This window comes from Meles meles, chromosome X (genome assembly GCF_922984935.1).
Source record: "Meles meles chromosome X, mMelMel3.1 paternal haplotype, whole genome shotgun sequence".
Lineage (NCBI taxonomy): Eukaryota > Metazoa > Chordata > Mammalia > Carnivora > Mustelidae > Meles > Meles meles.
The window spans coordinates 112,134,092-112,152,664 of NC_060087.1; the positions used below are offsets into that span (position 1 = coordinate 112,134,092).

An 18,573-nucleotide genomic window follows, 5' to 3' on the forward strand; every position below is an offset into this window, starting at 1 on the left:
GTATTTTTTTTTCATGCATTTTCATGCAAATGTTATTCTCATAAGGGGTTCATGTACTTCACCAGACTTCCTAAGGGGTCCATGGCTCTGAAAATTGTTAAGGACACCTACTTCCTATTCTCTTACCCATACTAGGCAGAGGCTGAAGATGAAGTGGTATAGATATTGGGGAGGACTTGGGTACCCTGCATTTTAATCCCAGCTCCACCATCCACTTAATTGTGTGACCTAGGGTATGGCTCATCCTTCTGATGCTTGTTTTCCTTAGCTATAATAATGGTGAGAGAGCCATCCATCCCTGCTAGCTCACAAACTGTTGTGAAGATCAGATGGCATAATGTCTGTGTACAGGGTTTCTCTGAAAACACTCTGTTAAGGTGATATAAAGTATTTCTTGAGGAATATTAATGAGTTAAGATTGAAGAGGTCTGGTGCTCGAGAGGGCTGTTGATCAGACAGTGAATGCAGTTAGGAGTGAATGCAGTTAGGTTGAACAGTCTTTAATACGTCCTGCATCCCATGTTCCACCCAAGATCTGAGATCATCTTCATAAGGCTCTGGACTTGGGTCTCAATGCTCGCATGTGGGTATAATCAATTCCTTTTCCTTTCTTCCATTGCCCCAGGTAATGGCTTCAGTATGCCTTTGATACCATCCACTTGGATAAAAAGTCAGGGAAGTTGAGATCTTCAAAGCTTTCCATCATACTGAAAGAATAGGATGATGTTATGGATCTTGGGATATGGGAGAGAAGATAAGGCAACACTGGCCTCCTCATTAATGGGATTATTATCCCATTTAATTATTATCCACATTAATGGGATGTGGTCTCTCCTGTGAGAACAGAGAGAGTGAAAGAGAGCGAGCATGGGCAAGGGAAGGGGCAGAGGGAGGGAGAGAAGCAGACTCCCTGCTGAGCAAGGAGCCTGATGTGGGACTCAATCCCAGGACTCTGGGATCATGACCTGAGGCGAAGGCAGATTTTTAACGACTGAGTCACCCAGGCGCACAACATACAATGTTGTACTAGTTTTGGGTGTACAATATAGTGATTCAACACTTCCATTCAACACCCAGTGCTCATCACAACAAGTGCCCCTCTTAATCCCCATCGCCTATCTAGTTCATCTCCCACCCACCTCTCTGGGAACTGTTTTTTCTCTATGGTTAAGGGTCTGTTTCTTGGTTTATCTCTTTTTTTATTTGCTTATTTTTTTGTTTGTTTCTTAAATTCCACATATGAATGAAATCATATGGTATTTGTCTTTCTCTGATTGATTTCACTTAACATTGTACTCTCTAGCTCATCCATGTCATTGAAAATGGCAAGACTTCATCCTTTTGTGGCTAAATAATATATTCCACTGTAAGTATATACCATCTCTTCTTTATTCATTCATCTTATCCATGGACATTTGGGCTGCTTTCATAGTTTGGCTATTGTAAATAATGCTGGTATAAACATAAGGGTGCATGTATTCCTTTGAATTAGTTGTTTTGTATTTTTGGGGTAAATACCCAGTAGTGGCATTACTGCATCATAGGGTAGTTCTATTTTCAATTTGTTGAGGAACCTCCATACTGTTTTCCAGAGTGGCTTCACCAGTTTACCTTCCCACCAACAGTGCAAGGGGATTCCTTTTTCTCCATATACTCACCAATATTTGTTTCTTTTTGATTTTAGCCATTCTGACAGGTGTGAGGTGATATCTTATTATTGTTTGGATTTGCATTTCCCTATGATGTGTCTGTTGGCCATCTTTGGAGAAACGTCTTTTCATGTCTTCTGCTCATTTTTAAATGGGATTATTTGTTTTTTGGGTGTTGAGTTATATCAGTTCTTTATATTTTTTATTGGATATGTCGTTTGCAAAATCTTCTCCCATTACATAGGTTGCCTCTTACTTTTGTTGACGGTTTCCTTCACTGTGCAGAAACTTTCTCCTTTGATGAAGTCCCAAAGCTCAGTTTCACTTTTGTTTTCCTTGCCTCAGGAGACATAACCAGGAAAATGTTGTTATGGCCAACGTCAGAGAAATTATTGCCTGTCTTCTCTGGATTTTTATGGTTTCAGGTCTCATATTTAGGTCTTTAATCCATTTTGAGTTTATTTTTGTGTATGGTATAAGAAAGTGGTTCAGTTTTATTCTTTGGCATGTAGCTTTCCAGTTGTTCCAACACCAGACCTAGAGACTTTTGTCCCCGTTTGATATTTGTTCCTGCTTTGTTGAAGATTAACTGACCATACAATTGTGGGTTTATTTCTGGGTTTTCTATCCTGTTCTATTGATCTATGCGTCTATTTTTGTGCCATTACCATACTTTTTTGATCACTTTAGCTTTGTAATATAATTCAATACTCTTTGATCACAACTGGAGTTGTGATACCTCCAGCTTTGTTCTCCTTTTTCAAAAATTGTTTTGACTATTCAGGGCTTTTCGTGGTTCCACATAAATTTTAGGATTTTTTGTTCTAGTTCTGTGAAAAATAGTGTTGGTATTTTGATAGGGATTGTATTAAATGTGTGGATTGGTTTGGGTGGTATAGACATTTTAAGAGTATTTGTTCTTCCAGTTCATGAGCATGGAATATCTTTCCATCTCTTTGTGTCACCTTATATTTCTTTGTGTCACCTTCAATTTCTTTTATCAGTGTTTTATAGTTTTCAGAATACAGGTCTTTCACCTCTTTGGTTAAGTTTATTCCTAGGCATCTTACTATTTTGGTATAATTATAAATGGGATTGCTTTCTTAAGTTCACTTTCTGCTGCTTCGTTATTAGTGTGTAGAAATGCAACAGACTTCTGTGCATTGATTTTGTATCCCAGCAGGTCTCATTCTTTTTTTTTTTTCAAGATTTTATTTATTTATTTGACAGAGAGAAATCACAAGAGAGGCAGGCAGAGAGAGAGGAAGGGAAGCAGGCTCCCTGCTGAGCAGAGAGCCCGATGTGGGGCTCGATCCAAGGACCTTGGGATCATGACCCAAGCTGAAGGCAGAGGCTTTAACCCACTGAGCCACCCAGGCGCCCCAGCAGGTCTCATTCTTAAGTTACTCCGTGGCCCTATAGGATTCCTGACACTAGAAAGGTAGCTCTGCTGTCATCAAAGCATTATTAATATTATTAGTTGAATAATAATTATAGCTATTTTTAAAAAAAACTTTTGCCAGGCAGGGTTAGTACTGGGCACTTTGCATTGAGCAAGGCCTTATGAATGACACTTTCAGGGAAATATGCTTTCCATTTTATAGATGAAAACCAAAGGCTCAGAGAGGTTAAGTGACATTGTTAGGAGGTGACCTTGGGCACCATGGTATAATAGAAGCAGCATGAATTGAAGCCAGACAGATTTGGGTTCAAATCCTGGGCTTTATCCCCACTAGCTATGTACCTCGGGCAAATAGTTTAACCTGTTTGAACCTGTTTTCTCCTCTTACCATATTTTCAAGCTTCTTAACATTAGTGAAGCCTTCCATGATGTCCCCCTGTAGTACCTTGTATGTGACTATGTCATTTAGCAGGCATCCCCACCAGAGTGTAAACTCTTGAAGGACAGGTCATGTTTTGTTCTCCATTGAATTTCTAAGAGTTGTACATATCAGGTGCTTTAAATGGCATGTGAATGAACAATGTGGGTCTTATGGTAATACCAAATAGGTTGATATGAAGGATAAATAGCATATTGGAGCAGTAGGAAGTTTTAAGTTTCCAGTTGGACAGACGAAGATTCAAATCTCATCTCTGCTTCTTAGAAACTTAAGCAAGTTACACTACATCTCAGAGTCTCTGATAAAACCTAGGATATTATCTACTATTCACAGTTGTAGTAAAAATAAATAAATCTGTTTCTGCCTCTCTACACACACACACGTACACCCACATCACTGGTTAAGTAGGAATTACTAACCAATGTTAGCTTATATTAGTGCATATGAATGTAGTTTGTATAGAGTGCTACACAAATGCTCATTTAACAAACATTTACTGAGCATCTACAATGCACCAGGTTTTGAGATGTGAGAGTGAACAAGACAAATGAGGACCATACTCTCCTAGAATTTATACTACTCTGGGACTGGATGTGGGGGGATGCGTGGGGGCATAGAGAATAATAATTCAGGTCTCAAGAGTGAGCCATTGTTACCACCTTATTCACACCATTGACAGTTGGTCAACACTGAATATTTTTCATGCTGAGCTTTTATGGTCTTGGCTACTGGGTGAAGGGTTTAAGTCCACCGTGTTAAAGCCTACTCTTTTAGCTCCTTGAGGGCAAGCACCAGGCATACTCCTTTTATGTGCCTAATGCCTTGCACGGTGCCTGGGCCTGGATAAATGTTTGGAAGATCTTTGAACAGCTGTTTCCCTTCTTGAGGTTCGGCAACATGACGTAGCTCCACAATTCCAGGTGTGAACACAAAAACATTTTTCTTAAAGCGAGGGTAAGGTCATAGCTTATAATTAATGTTGGCTGAATCATAATCATAGTCATAACTCTTTATTGTGAACTCACTAAGGTCCAGGCACTGGCTGGGTGATTTGCACATGCTATCTTGATGACTCTACCACCACTCTCAGACAGGTACTATTGCTCCTTAAATTTACCCATAGGGAAATTGAAGCTCTCATTGTGCCTGTGTAACTTGACACACAGGCAGGAAGTGGCTGTAGGCAGCAGGATAGCATAATAGGTGCTCAGCAGACGGTAGCAAGTATGGGGAAAAGTGAATCTGGCTCTATCTGAGAGACTGTCCAAGACAGCTAAGAATCCCAAGGGCTTACCCAGCTCCAGCAGGTGAGTCAAAGGTCTTATATTTCTATGCTATCTTTTCAAGGGATATAGTTTATTCCGTATTCTGTGAAAAACATAAAGTTTTGGGCCCAATTAAGAACAAAACCCTGTATAAATAGAACATTGGTAAGTGCTTAGTTTGCTCCAAAAACTTTTTCATTTTCACTGAGGGCATTATAACAAGCAACTTGGTAGTATTCAAGAATCAGACCTAGAGATGTCACAGGACTAGGAAGAGAGATAAAACAACCATTTGTAAAATTAAAAAATGCTTCTATTCATTCTTATCTGGAAAAAAATCTAACTATTGAATCTCCTCAAAATAACAAAACACTAATATTTCAAAATTTGGGCAGAATAACAGAATAATTAGAATAAATAGCACTGAGCATTGGTAAGGCAAAATAGCTTCATTAATATATTTCTATAATGGATGGAAAGAATTGTGAGATAGCGTGTGCTGCAATTTGATTATGTAATATAATGCAAATGGATTTTATTTTTAAACATTATGACAACTCTGGACTAGCACAGTAGTCAGGGTTCCCCAAAGAAACAGAACTAGCGGGATGTACACACACTCACACACACACACACACACACACAGATTTAAGAAATTGGCTCATGTGATTGTGGGGGCTGGAAAATTTGAAATTTGTAGGGCTGGCCAGCAGTCTGGAAATTCTGGCAGGTGTTAAGGGTAGTCATGAATCCAAAGGCTATCTGGAGGCACAATTCCTCTCTCCTCGGAGGACTTGAGGTCTTTAACGGATTAGATGAGGGCCAGCCACATTATGGAGGACAATCTGCTTCAATTCAAAGTCTACCAGATTCAACGTTAATGATATCTTTTCAAACATGCCTTCACAGCAATGTCTAGACTGGTGTTTGATTAAGCAACTGGGCACTATAGTCTAGCCAACGTGACATACAAACTTAACCCTCAGAGGCAGTGTATTCAATCAGGCTGGGAGGGAATAATAGAGAAATGGAGATTTTATGGATGAGAAATGGAGATTTTATTTTACGGAAATAGAGAAATTATTCCCAAAATGGGCGGGAATAATAGAGACCATTTGTAGCACAAGGACATTAAGTAAAGGATAGCAAGGGGTCTAGGTGTTAACAGTTGCTTTAAAATTTGTTCGTTTAAAGTGTCATGGTATTTAAGTTATTTAAATAGCAACAATTGATAAGTGGCAAATTTCCCTTGATTTCAGAGATATTATTAAAATAAGGCATTCAAGGCCCTCTGTGATTGACAAATCAAAGGCTTCTGTAATGCTGAGGACGGGGAGAATGCTTCCAGGAGGGGGCTAGAGTAAAAATAATCCTAGCTCCCTGCTCCTGCCACAGCTGGGTACTTCAGGGGGAAGCCAGTTTTCCGGGAGACTGAGCTGCTGTGGGGCCCTATTTCGAGTTGTCAAGGAGAAGGTTTAGCATCTTCTTTCAACATCCTGGTACTCCAAAGAAGAAATTGAGATGATTCACTAAAGGACTAGAGAGCAAGTAATTCAAAACAGAACACCAAGCTGAGGTATAAAAAACAAATATTTATCTTTGAAAAATACAACTTTGAACACTACTGACATCTCCTTTACAAAGTATTTTCCGGAAATACTCTTCATTGGCTTTGCTTACTTAGTACATTCTTTTATTCTGAACCAAGACTCAAGGGAGGGCATGCTTGTGTTACTTTAAGTACCAGCAACACCACAGAAGAAAAGATAATCTGTGCCTCAGGATATTAGCCCCAAATCCTCATCCTTTCTCTTTTGTTTCCGTCAAGGAGGACTTCCTGACTGGTCCACGTACAGTTTGCCATTGCAATCTGCTGGTGGGCATCATAGAACCGGAGGTGCCCCCGGCCATCGGTGCTCCAGGAGGAGCTGAGCTCTTTGCAGGAAGCCTCACGCACCCAGGCTCTTTCATTACCAAGAATTTTCTACTAATACTCACATCAACTGTTTGCAAATATTTAGCTTGAAGTGAACATAGTATTTACAGCATTACACGGTTTGCACTTCAACACACTGATGGCAGAAGAAAAGGGACCAATAGAGTTCTTAAGAAGGCCAGAGGGAAGGCATTAAAATGAATCCCTTCTGTTAACTTGTTTGTGTACGTGCATGTGCACAAGCACACAGGTGTGTTTTAATTCACTGAAACTAAACATGCCCTCCTTTAAAAGCACACTATTTACAAGGTGATTCTGAATAGCACAAACACATGCCAGTCATACTGGACACTTGTTTTCTGTGAATACATCTAGATGTTTTTAATCTGATATATTAGAGAAAATAACTTTGGAACATTTGTCAACTTTTGGTTCACAGTAATTTTGCAAAAAGCCACAAACCATGCTTTCTCTTTTAAGAGAGGAGCCTGGTCAGGCACCTTCTAGAAGATGCTGTGTTATTCATTTACTGGCTTACTGGGTTTCGGAAAGACCATGTCTTTCCGACAAGACCCGGTGCTCCTCTCATTCCTCTTACCAGTAGCAACATTAATGTGAAGAGAAGTTTAAAACACAAACGAATCACATACAAATAATCAAAACATTTCAATTAACAGTGTTTAAAAAATACCAAAGTCTAGGACAGTAGTACAGACACTGAAAATACCCCAAATACTCTTTAGCCTCAGAACTTTTTCAATATCACTAATAAAAGACACAAGCCACTGACAGAAGGGGAGCAAGTTACAGCGCTTGAGGGTTTGAGTCCATGTCTTTTTAGGGCCTGTAGCTCGAGGTGCTGCTCTAGGATCCTTATTTTAACTCATAACATATTCTGGGAACGACCCAGCAAATTTAAAGCACTTTCACTTGAAAACCATTGAGAACACAAATCACTTCCTTGGCGTGTCTATGGCACATTTCTCTGCAGGAGCCCAGGCTGTGAGGCCGCAGCATTCAGGTCAGTTTCAGGCCCTCGAAGCCACAGAACTTCCACCTCTTCTCCAGACTGGCTCCGACCCCGGTCATTTCCTGCCTGAAGGTGTGCTGCAGCCTGCTCAGGAGACATTCGACATCGTTGGTGCAGATCTACGGGCCAGACAGAGAAGTTTCACTCAGAAGCAGTTCTACTAGCTTGTGGACAGGGTCCCCTGAGCTTCCCTTGCACGGATTTTGTAACTGCTGTATGTAGGTAATAATTTACATACAACAAATTCACTTACTCTATGTGTAGAGTGTAATGAATTTTAGTACATTTATACAATTGGGCAACTCTCACCACAATTTAGTTTTAGAACATTCCATCACCCACAGAAGCTTCCTTCATGCCCCTTTGTAGTCAATTATGCCTCCCAATCCCTAACTCAGATTTTTTCATTGTGGTTTTGAATTTTCTAGAAATTTTATATACGTGCAATCATACAGTATATAGATAGTCTTTTGTGACTAGTTCCTTTCACTTCGCATCACGTTTTGGGGATTGATCACCACCGAGCTTTCTAATGAAAAGAGCTAGTGTCAGCTGTGGACAGGCTTGGGTTTGTAGCCAGCTGAATGACAGCTGATGGGTGCCTCTGCTGCTGTGTGCAGGTCTACTCAAGCTGCAAAGCCTTTTGGGAGGGGAGGGAGGCAGGACAAAATTCTTCACACAAGCATTGCTTTACAAAGGAAAAATGACAGAAATAAGGAATGCCCTGTATATCTACTTCTGTGTATCGTCTCCTCCCCACTCCTCTCTCTCTCTCTCTCTCTCACACACACACACACACACACACACACACACACACACACACTCAAAACTCTGTGGGCCCCTTTAGGACTTGTTTCAGGTGGTCATCTTGACATGAGTAGCATCCTTCCCAACTGTGGACCTGGGTACTAGGGCTCTACTGAAGAGCACGAGGGGATCCTGGGAGAAACCCTCAGCTGCCGCCACACTGAATGTTCCTGAAGTTGGGCGGAGGGAGCCCCCGCCAAACAATTCTGTTGGCATCACTGCAGGCTCTTTGGGAGGCCCTGTCACTACTCTGGCAGGAAGCTGCTCAGGAGAAAATGGGCCGAGAGGAGGAGTGCGGTCATTCCTAGTGCTAGTAGTGGACGGTAGCCAGTTAAGTGAAAGATACCCATGCAGAGTATCGTATAGAGTTGAATCTCCATTCCAAAAACTATACACAGACAATGTTTCTGGATGTATTCATACAATATGCGTGCAGCAGACATACGGAAAATGGTCTGAAAGAAGATATGCCAGACTGTTAACAGTGGTGATCCTGGAAGGGTGGGGCTGGGTCACTTTCCCTTTCCCTTCACTGTCTTTCTGTTGCTCACATTTTTAACATAAAATGTAGCATTATTTTTTCACAACTTAAAAAAAAGGGCCAGATCATTTTTACTGACATATAGTTCAATTTCATACCACTTCAACTTACCACTTGGTCCTAGTGCTCACATTCAATCTCTCCCTTTGCTGTCAAATGGGCTTTTTCATTGCAGAATGGTATCACTTCCCAGAGCTACACGAAAGGGGTGCGCTGGCTCAGACTAAAACCAGCACCACAAGAAGGATGCGTCACCACAGCTGGATGCCCACATGGGCAAGCGCCTCTGTTAAGAGGACTTAACAGATGGCTTAACATTTTGGACATCTAGCTATAAGGAATCTGCATTTCAGTGGCCACGTCTCAAGAGCCCCAGGTCCTGTGAAATAGTGAATATAATCCATGAGCGCATTTAACTGAATGCAGCTTCTGAAAAAAAAAAAATCTCTCTTGGGTTTATTTATTCTGAGGAGTCAAGAGTCCCCTCCTGCTTCTATGAGGCATCTTTAACCTTCTAGGGAACTAATATTTGCCCTTGTCCCTGACGTTTTGTGTCCCCCATAGAACATCATCCCGGGAAGGAAGTGACCCATGAGGTCAGCTGGGAGCAGAACTTGAGTCCATGTCACAGACTTATTGTTTCCTCTGTTGTGTTTTGGCCTCTGCCTTGATCATTTCCACATACGTAATGGCAGTGGTGATAGTATTGCTTCTGGTTCTGAACATTAGCATTTGCTAATGGCTAAAGGTCAGTACAAAAGTATGCCTGGTGAGGGAGAGTGGGTTATTTGTAGCTTATACAGAAATTAAAAGAAAGGAGGAAAATTCTTCTAAATGTATCTTGGAAGGAAAGTAGACAAGTCATTCAGGTTTGCCCACGACTTCCTGGTTCTGGCACTGGAAGTCACAAGCCCTAGAAAACCCCTCAGTCCCAGGCAAATGGAAGCAGCCGGTCACCCTGCCTGTAAGAGAGAAGCTCTGCACTGCACTGCAATGAGAACAGGTGAGGGAAATTTCCTTACAGTGATTAGTAACGACTTATTTATGCTTGAAGAAAGTACCCTCCATCCCCTTGCACACCCATTTCAGGACCCCACATACCTTACTATCTAGACGGTGCAAGTAGGAACAGATGTATTCAATGCTTGCTCCAAATGGGTGGACATGAAGAAATGTGGAAATAATCCCTATAGTGACAATACACGAAGGTTACACTTGAGCATTATATTTGAAATGAGAGCTAACTCCCAGGTACCACATACTACATCTGGGCACTATTCTAAGTTTATAGACATTTTATTCATTTAATCTGTACAACAACCCACTGCATATACTGCCTCTCACAACACTGTATCACCTGTGGAAAAGTTGGCATTGGGAGAGTCACTTCCATCATTCATGATGGCTAAAGACCATCGGAGTTCTACATTTCACAATGAATTTGGAATTTTATAAGGAATTTGCAGTGTGCTGGCCTTTTGCAGTTATTCTGCACAGTCTTTAAATTGGACTGGAGCTTCTTATGCATTAATAATGTCTTGCTGTTGTGGCAAATGTACAAATCAGGTACTTTGCCTGATTCACTTCATGCCTCTCACAAGAGAATCTGCTGATTATATTTCATTTTATCCTGTGAGTAGCTCCATAAAGAAAAGTCAAACATTTCATTCACTCAAGTGGTCACTAGCATTTGTTTGTGCTTAGAGCTCTAAGTTTCTTCAAGTAACACATTTTCTTAAATAGAAGTTCAGAGCCTTCAGGAATGTACATAATTTTCACTTGGTGTAACTATGGGGTGATTGGCAGCTATACACATTGCTTTGATTGTTCTGGACATCAGGTTAATTGTTCTAATACTTTTTCTCTGGCAACAGGTAGAACATAAATTGTTCAAAGGCCTACTATTTCTTTCTTCGGATTTTTTGAATTCCTCTCTTTTCATAAGATCTTAAGTACATCAAATAGTCCCAGAATTGAATTTGCTGAAAACTGCCAAGAAATAAAAGCTAAATTTGATTTGGTTTATAGACTACAACTTGTCTATTCCTTCAAGTGACTGATAAAGAATATCACCAGTTTGAGTTGTAGCTTGAAGTTCAAATCAGTTCTTTGTGAAAATCCTCCAGAAATCACAGGGCAAGGAGGTGGGCTGGGGTGATCCAGGAGGAGCTGATGGTAGAGTTCAAAATCTGTTCGAAATGGATGCTATTACTTATAACACTATGTGATTTTTAAATGACGAAGTAAATTGAATTGCTATCCACTGACTGAAGCCGAGAAAGTTAAATTCTAAAAAAGACGTTCATGTCCAAAGGAATTCTAGGTGCTACAGCCAAGACAGGCTGTCTGTCAAATGATGAGAAATAACTCCATAGGCTTCAAAACACTAAGCAGTTTCTGTGGGTTCACACCCAAAGAACCAATTTTAAAAAACAGATTTTCCTTTCTGTCAGCCCAAGACTATATTCTTTAAAAAACAAAACAAGAAAAAAAACCAAAAAGAAAAACAGAACAAGAAACACTCATCTTAAGAATCTTTGTTTCTAGAACTATCCATTCACAGAGGCTTCCTTCTACACCCGGCTCTTCTGAGAGCTCTCCCCGTTGCCATGACAATTTGTTAAAGAACTTCGAGTTGTAAAATGGAAATAAGTTGTCGCTTTTCTTGAAGACTCAATGGCAGATCCCCTCGTGCATCTTTATTAACATATCAAAGTGCTAAATCTAACTACAATATCCATTACCAAAGAAGGCAGATAAATCTTCAAACTATGTAGAAACCCATCAGTGTGAAGAACTTCTGAGATTGGGGTGGGGCCGCTGTGGGGGTCAGCTTCCTAGAAAGCAGTTGGGATTATCTGTTGAGGCCCAGTATCAGCCCCTTGGAAATGACTGAATATTTTAGGACTTCAAGCTGTCACTATTGTCCAAATGGACTATCAAGTCAACAAGAATTTGTGCAGAATACTGTTAAGTGCAAAATGGTTCTCATTTTACTGAGGACTTCCTCTGGGCTGCACACTGTGCTAAGGGATTCAGATGAATTATCTTATTTAATACTCGCAGCTGCCCTTTGAGACAGGTAATATGATTCTGCCCATTGTGCTTCCTTCCTGAAACTCAGAAAGGGAATGGTAGGGTCAAATGGGAAACCAGATCTGTTGACTCCTCAACCATGTGTTCTACCTTGCCTCTGTGGATGATTTTTATATAATGAGAGCAATTCTAGCATTTATCTCGTCCGAGCCCTCCAGTGTCCAACACTCAACAGAAAAACCTCCTGAGTCATCTGCCAGTAATCTGGAAGAAAAATTTCTAAGAGGCATATACTTCCTCAAGAGGTTCATCTGGGAAAGTTCTCTGCCAAACAATGTGCGCACTATAACCTTGAGTGGGAGTGAGAGGGTTCCGCTATCCTCACATAAAGATTTAAAAAATGTACAACGTGTTTCTCCAGCAGTCCCTTTCTTGTGCTTACACCCACACATTTGATGTGGCAGCAACCACAGGAGCTTGAGGAGGGTTGGGAGCTGCTGTTACCATTTCTATGAAGTCTATACTTATTCTTATCCTGTCGTCTTCAGGACTCTGGGTCCGTGCATTGTCATGCTTCATAAGTGCGTGGTGGGTATATTCATCTTAGGTGAGACCCTTTCCCTCTCCACCATAGTTAATATATTGTATGTGTGTTACTTACCCACGAGCAGTGCCTCACGTTCAGATTTGATAGGGCTGGTGTTCGGGGTCTTCTCAGAAGGGCATTCACTGTCCTGGCTTGATGTACACAGTGCAGTAGAACAGCTTTCCTGTGGGAATAACATGCTTCCTGAGTCAGTTCACCTTACTGGGTAACAGACTTGGATTTGATTACACAACAGGGAACTTTTAAATGTAGTACCCCAAAAGCGATACTGCACAATTTTGATGACTGAATGGGAGAGAAAAAAACATTAATTTACGCAAAAGCATCACAGATCATCCAAAACTTCTTTACATGGCTCCAAAACACAGAAAAATTTAGACATTCATCTTTGCCACTTTTTTTTCCCCCCGCCTTCATCATTCTTGACTCTATACAGGTAATCTGGGGAACCAGACCCAATATTTACTGCCTACTAGGTGCCAGGCACTGTTAGGTATGTGTTATCTCCATTCTACAAATGAGGAAACCAAGGCTTAAGTAAATTAGGTAAATTGCCTTAGATCACATTTCTAGGACGTGGTAGAGCCTAGATTTCACGTCGGGCCAGCCACTGCCAAAATGATTGTTCTTTTCAATTTTAGATCTACACACTGCTAAAGGCAGGTCCCATCTCTGAGTGGGGAATCTACAGTGTAGCTAATCTACTCCCAAATAATCAACTGTTGGTTTTGAACTGAAAATTAGAGCTTCCATTTATTGACTATCAACTCTCTCTTCTCCCTGATAAAGACATTATCAATTAGGATATTCCTGACTTCATATCCAGAAATGACCATGACCAAAATATCATTACTCAGTGGCTTTCTTTGTTGTTGAAAGTTCTCTCTTTCTGAGCATAGCAGGTATGTTTAATAAAAGATACTCAGGTGAAATTAATGACCAGCAATCAAACTGAAAAATACGACCAGACCTTTCATGGATCTTTCTTTCTCTCTTTTGGCACTGAGAACATCTTTTCTGTATTATAAATGTGAAGGAAGAGCCTTGAGAAGAAGGAATAAAAGAAATCACTGCTTCCAGTCTTACTGGTATTAGAAAAGAAAATGTTGGGGAAATGCTCCTAGCGGGGGCAGATCATGGCTGACTCAAACGTTTTGTCACTTTTTCCCTTCCACAAGCCCTCAGCACAGAGAGGTGTCCTTCTGTATTCTTTAAAGATGCCTTCAAAGCTTCCAGGATGTTGCCCATGAATGAAATGAATGGTCTATGCTACAAGACATGTTGTTTTGTGGATTTACAGGCTTCCTGGATGTAGTCAGAGGGGAAGACTTTCTTGATGACCTACTCAATCTTTGGCTTTTAGAATCCAATCCAGGCAGTAACCATCATGCCAAGTTTGATTTAAAATACTGGCTCACTTCTAAGCCACGGGTTGTACATCTCCTTCTAACCCCCTTAAAACATTAAATGATCCAGTAAGCCATTTCTTAAGTGTGAGAGTTTAACAGATTGGGTTTGATTTAAGATGTAAATGCATCCTAAGAAGTTTTAGCCATCCAGAATAGAAATGTAGCCTTACTGAAACCTGACTTCAATTTTATTATAGCCGACATTTAAAAAATTGGAAGGCATATTGAAGAGATGTTTATCAGCTTGAATTTTACTGGCAGATTCAAAGAGCTAGCTCTTTTTGCAGCAAGACAGACAGAAGTCACCTTGTTATATTGCAAAACACTGACAATAACTCACACTATGGTTTACCGTCAAGAAACCCAAACAGAAACAAAAGAGATCCCTTCTCACCAAAACTTATTGCCTTCCTTTCAACCTGGAATTATTTTTGCAGTCTAACGTAATGGTACTTTGCTTCCTAACCTAACTGTGTCAGGTTGAAATATTTGGTCACAAATCAGCTTCCCAGAGAAGATCAGTTTATAATGCACTGCCATGACTTTTTCTGAAAGAAGCTTTGCTTACAGTAACAGGAAAAAAACATCCTGACTCATATTTTCCCTATTATCAATCGGCTCTCCTTCCTTATCCTCTTTAGCTGCTGCTAAAGTGGTATATTTAGTGGTAGTGGTATATTTAGGTTCAGGATGAAAAGCAGACTAAGGCATAATACATTAAGGTTCTTCTGTGTCATCTGACCTCTTGCTTCTTCAAATGAAATACTTTATAAAGCAGAAAGCGGATTACACTAAAGTGCCAAATATGCTTTTAAATTAATTTGTGATGTCAATCCTAGAGCATGATCCTAAGCGTAATGTCATTAGCATAACCTCATGTCTATCAATAGTCTTCTGGTTACGCATTCCATTTTATGCAAGAAGCCAAACAGCTATGTAGCAGCTCCAAGACGTTTCAGCAGCTCTGAAAGTATAGGGAAATTCCTGCTACACAGAGCAGCTTTGGCACTTTTCAATTAAATGCTTGATAAATGAATTTCTCTGGGATTGCACTCGTTTCTTTAATAGCACCCACAAAACTGGAAAGTGAGCTGGTTTTATGAAGTGGAAGAATTAAAAGCATATTGCAAATGGCCTCCAGAAGAAAACACTTTCAATCATTTGTTTCAACTACACCAAGGCTGCCAGTTCTCAATGGCACTCTGGGGGAAGTCACTATGCTGGCAAACACACCCAGGGCCTATATGCACTGCATCTTTTTGAGCTGAGCGCGAGAGATAAAGAGCACAAGTTCTTATGGAACTGTAGCATTGTTGATTTCTCTTGGTTGATTGCTCTTGGTCTGAGCTCCTAATCTCTTCCTTCTGAGACATTAAAATCAGGCAGTTACAGTCAATGGGTCTTCCTTTTCAGAGGACTGCTTCAGTTGAATGTTCAGGCATACAAATGATTAGGGAGGTACGGTTGGGAGATACCATCAGTAGACTTTACATACCTCAAGTAGACTGGGCACCTGATTCCTGCTTGTGACACAGTAACCTATCCAGATGTTAGGAGGCTCCCTACGAGGCCCTCACTGGCAGCTTTTATTGCTGCAAAGTCCCATCTTGCTCTTCTATGCTGCAATCATCAAGCATTAGAATATTCTGTCTTTTTATTTACTTTCCACACATTTTCTCCCCTTTGGGTTTTGGCTATCTCACCTGCAGCTGCTCATTATTACACTAGATGGAGTGTCTGCAAAGAAATGCCCATGTTCTAGTTGTATTTGTGTATCTTCCTTTAATGAAATGCTTCATTAAAGAAACGCTTCATTAAAGGTACTCTGTGTCACCCACATTTTCTTTTTTTTTTCACCCGCATTTTCTATGTTGCTATTTGCTTGGCAAGATGAAGCAAGAATGAAGTATACATGCTGGTCTTCTCCAAGAGGGAAAGACTGAGGAATTTTAGGGATGGACTAACTTTGTATTCATTGAAAAGTACACTCTCCAGAATCCTTAGATATGCCAAGGGCTCACATCTAAAGGCAGAGCCCTTGATTCAAGAATTACCCCAGAGAGAGGGCTTTTAATCCCCAATCATCCAAGCATTCTAGGGTGGTTCCTACTCCAGGAACTTGCAGGGCATTTTCACTGCCACTGCAAAAGGTGGGGGGAAGGGCAAGGGTTCACAGATGCCGATGTACCTTTTCTGTAAGATTTTCCAACATTTTTTCCACCTGCAATTTGTCATCCTTGACTTTTTCAAGTTCAGCTTCTTTCATTTTGAATTCCTCTTGGACTTTGAGTAGATGCTATAAGACAGACCAAAGACAATCAAGCCTTGAGGAGCCACACTTCATTTCAAAACCCTGGCTGAAGTTAGATAGTAAGCTGGCCTGCCTCACCTTCTTCCAGCCCACACAATCATCTCTCCATGAAGAGACAGCAAAAGGGAAAATCAAGGTACTTTTCACTTCAAGTTATTTTATCTAGCTCTTAGGAACTTCTTTTGGATTTACTCATATTTTAGAAAGCATCTGAGAAACTAAATGATCTAATCACTTAACTTTTCTATTTCAGCCAGGGGTAAGGATAGAGTATAGTGTTAATTTCATGTGGACAACATCTTGGTTGCTGCATAGAACTTAATGTTGTAAAGCATTCTTTCAAATAGTCATTTTCCAAGCCAAGTTCAATTTCTGTGAGGGAAACATTTCACAAATGTTTGTTTCCACATCAGTAGGCAAGGAACTGGATTCATCATTAACAATTACAAAAATATTACTTATTTAGCATCTAACATGTGTCACACATGTGGATAAGGTTTCATATGTGTGATCTCATATAAACCTCAAGTAACCCTATTACGCATAATCCTGAGGCTTACAGAGGTTTAGTGCTTTGCCTTAGGCCATTCAGATAGTAAGTGGCAGAGTTAGGATTTAAACCCAGGTTGGGTCAAGACTACAGTCCATGCTTTTAACCACTATGTTAGACTAAACTTCTTTTTGGGATAAGATAGGAGAACCTTTATCTTGTTTCCAAGGCTATTTTCCAATAAAAAGTAATCAAAATGAGTGAAATTAATTTGTCAGGATGTAGGGACCTAATTTTCTCAGAGGTCTCTGAAGTGATGAAATGAAAAAAAAAAGTTCATCATCTTTAAATTATATTTCAGTAACAGAACTGTCCTTCTGTGGAATGGTTTCAAAATCAAGGTAAGAGAGAAAGACAACAAAAAATGTTTCCAAAGTTTTGCTTTTCAGAAGCTTGAAGAAGACCATTGGAAGAGCTAAAACACACACAGTACAATATATGTTGTCAAAATTCTTTGAAGTCTAGCTGAAGAGATGCATTTTTTTTTTGGTGGAAAGGTCTCAGATATAATTTACATGTTCTAATTAAATTCCATAGTGGCAGTTAAAGGAAGGTAAGCATTACTTCACACATTTTACTAATAGGAAAGGTGAAATATTAATGTGATATTGCTTGTCACAAAGGAAGACAGTGGTAGCAGAAGTAATAGGAACACAGGGTTCCTAGTGCCAGAAGAGACTCCTTCTTCACAATTTGTGATTTCCAGTCAGCAATAAGCTTTGCCCCAGATAATCCCAAGGCATACAATTAAAAAAATATTGCTCAATTTAAATTGTAAGGAAAATGACTGGTCATCTGACAAGACAGAAGAGGATAGTACCCTTACTCAAAAATACTACTCCTTGGGACGCCTGGGTGGCTCAGTTGGTTAAGCGGCTGCCTTCGGCTCAGGTCATGATCCCAGCGTCCTGGGATCGAGTCCCATATCAGGCTCCTTGTTTGGCAGGGAGCCTGCTTCTCCCTCTGCCTCTGCCTGCCTCTCTGCCTACTTGTGATCTCTCTCTCTCTCTCTCTGACAAATAAATAAATAAAATCTTTAAAAAAATACTACTCCTTTATTATGATGGGAACAGATGGTAATATCTTTTAAACTGTAGGCTCACTGTGCTGATGCTTACATAAAACATCTAGACACTGAGCATCTATTACACACTGTTGTATTTGAATGCAATTACAGTTGAATGCATCTATTTACTTTACTTTTTATATTTGGAATAATGTGCAGGTGAACTCATTCACAGAAATGACTGTGAAAACAAAACAAAATAAAAACAAATTGATATTATGTGCCTAAAGCATTGATAGTAAAAAAAAAAAACAAGCGTAAGATTCCTGCCATTTCTTCTAACAGGCTGCATGGTCACTGGATCAAGTAGATACTACTTTTTCTATCTAAGTAACTGAAGTCCTTCATAAAGACCTCGAGGTCCTGTACAGATTCCAAAGCACCTTCTGAAGCAGAAAGAAAAGATTAGATTATGTTTGGTGTAGTTTGAGTGTCAAGTATTTTTTACTGAATGTACATCCTTTGAAAATAGATGATCCATGGGACACCTGGATGGCTCAGTTGGTTAAATGTCTGCTTTCAGCT

The 18,573-nt window shown here is 40.1% G+C and overlaps 1 protein-coding gene across 14 annotated transcripts in view; it reads right to left on the reverse strand.

Annotated features, from left to right (window-relative positions):
- Positions 1 to 6,172: 6,172 nt before the first annotated feature.
- Positions 6,173 to 18,573, reverse strand: part of ENOX2 (ecto-NOX disulfide-thiol exchanger 2) — a 268,945-nt gene continuing 256,544 nt past the window's right edge. For 11 of the 14 annotated variants that reach the window (XM_045996381.1, XM_045996390.1, XM_045996391.1 and 8 more), the window contains 4 exons: positions 16,310 to 16,417; positions 12,767 to 12,875; positions 10,171 to 10,256; positions 6,174 to 7,840 (listed from right to left, as the gene is read on the reverse strand). In XM_045996381.1, coding sequence (XP_045852337.1) covers positions 7,709 to 7,840; positions 10,171 to 10,256; positions 12,767 to 12,875; positions 16,310 to 16,417 — 435 coding nt within the window. In that variant the 3' untranslated portion in view covers positions 6,174 to 7,708. Of the gene's footprint in view, positions 7,841 to 10,170; positions 10,257 to 11,142; positions 11,259 to 12,766; positions 12,876 to 16,309; positions 16,418 to 18,573 lie in introns of all 14 variants that reach the window. The other 3 variants (XM_045996384.1, XM_045996383.1, XM_045996393.1) reach the window with 3 other exon arrangements.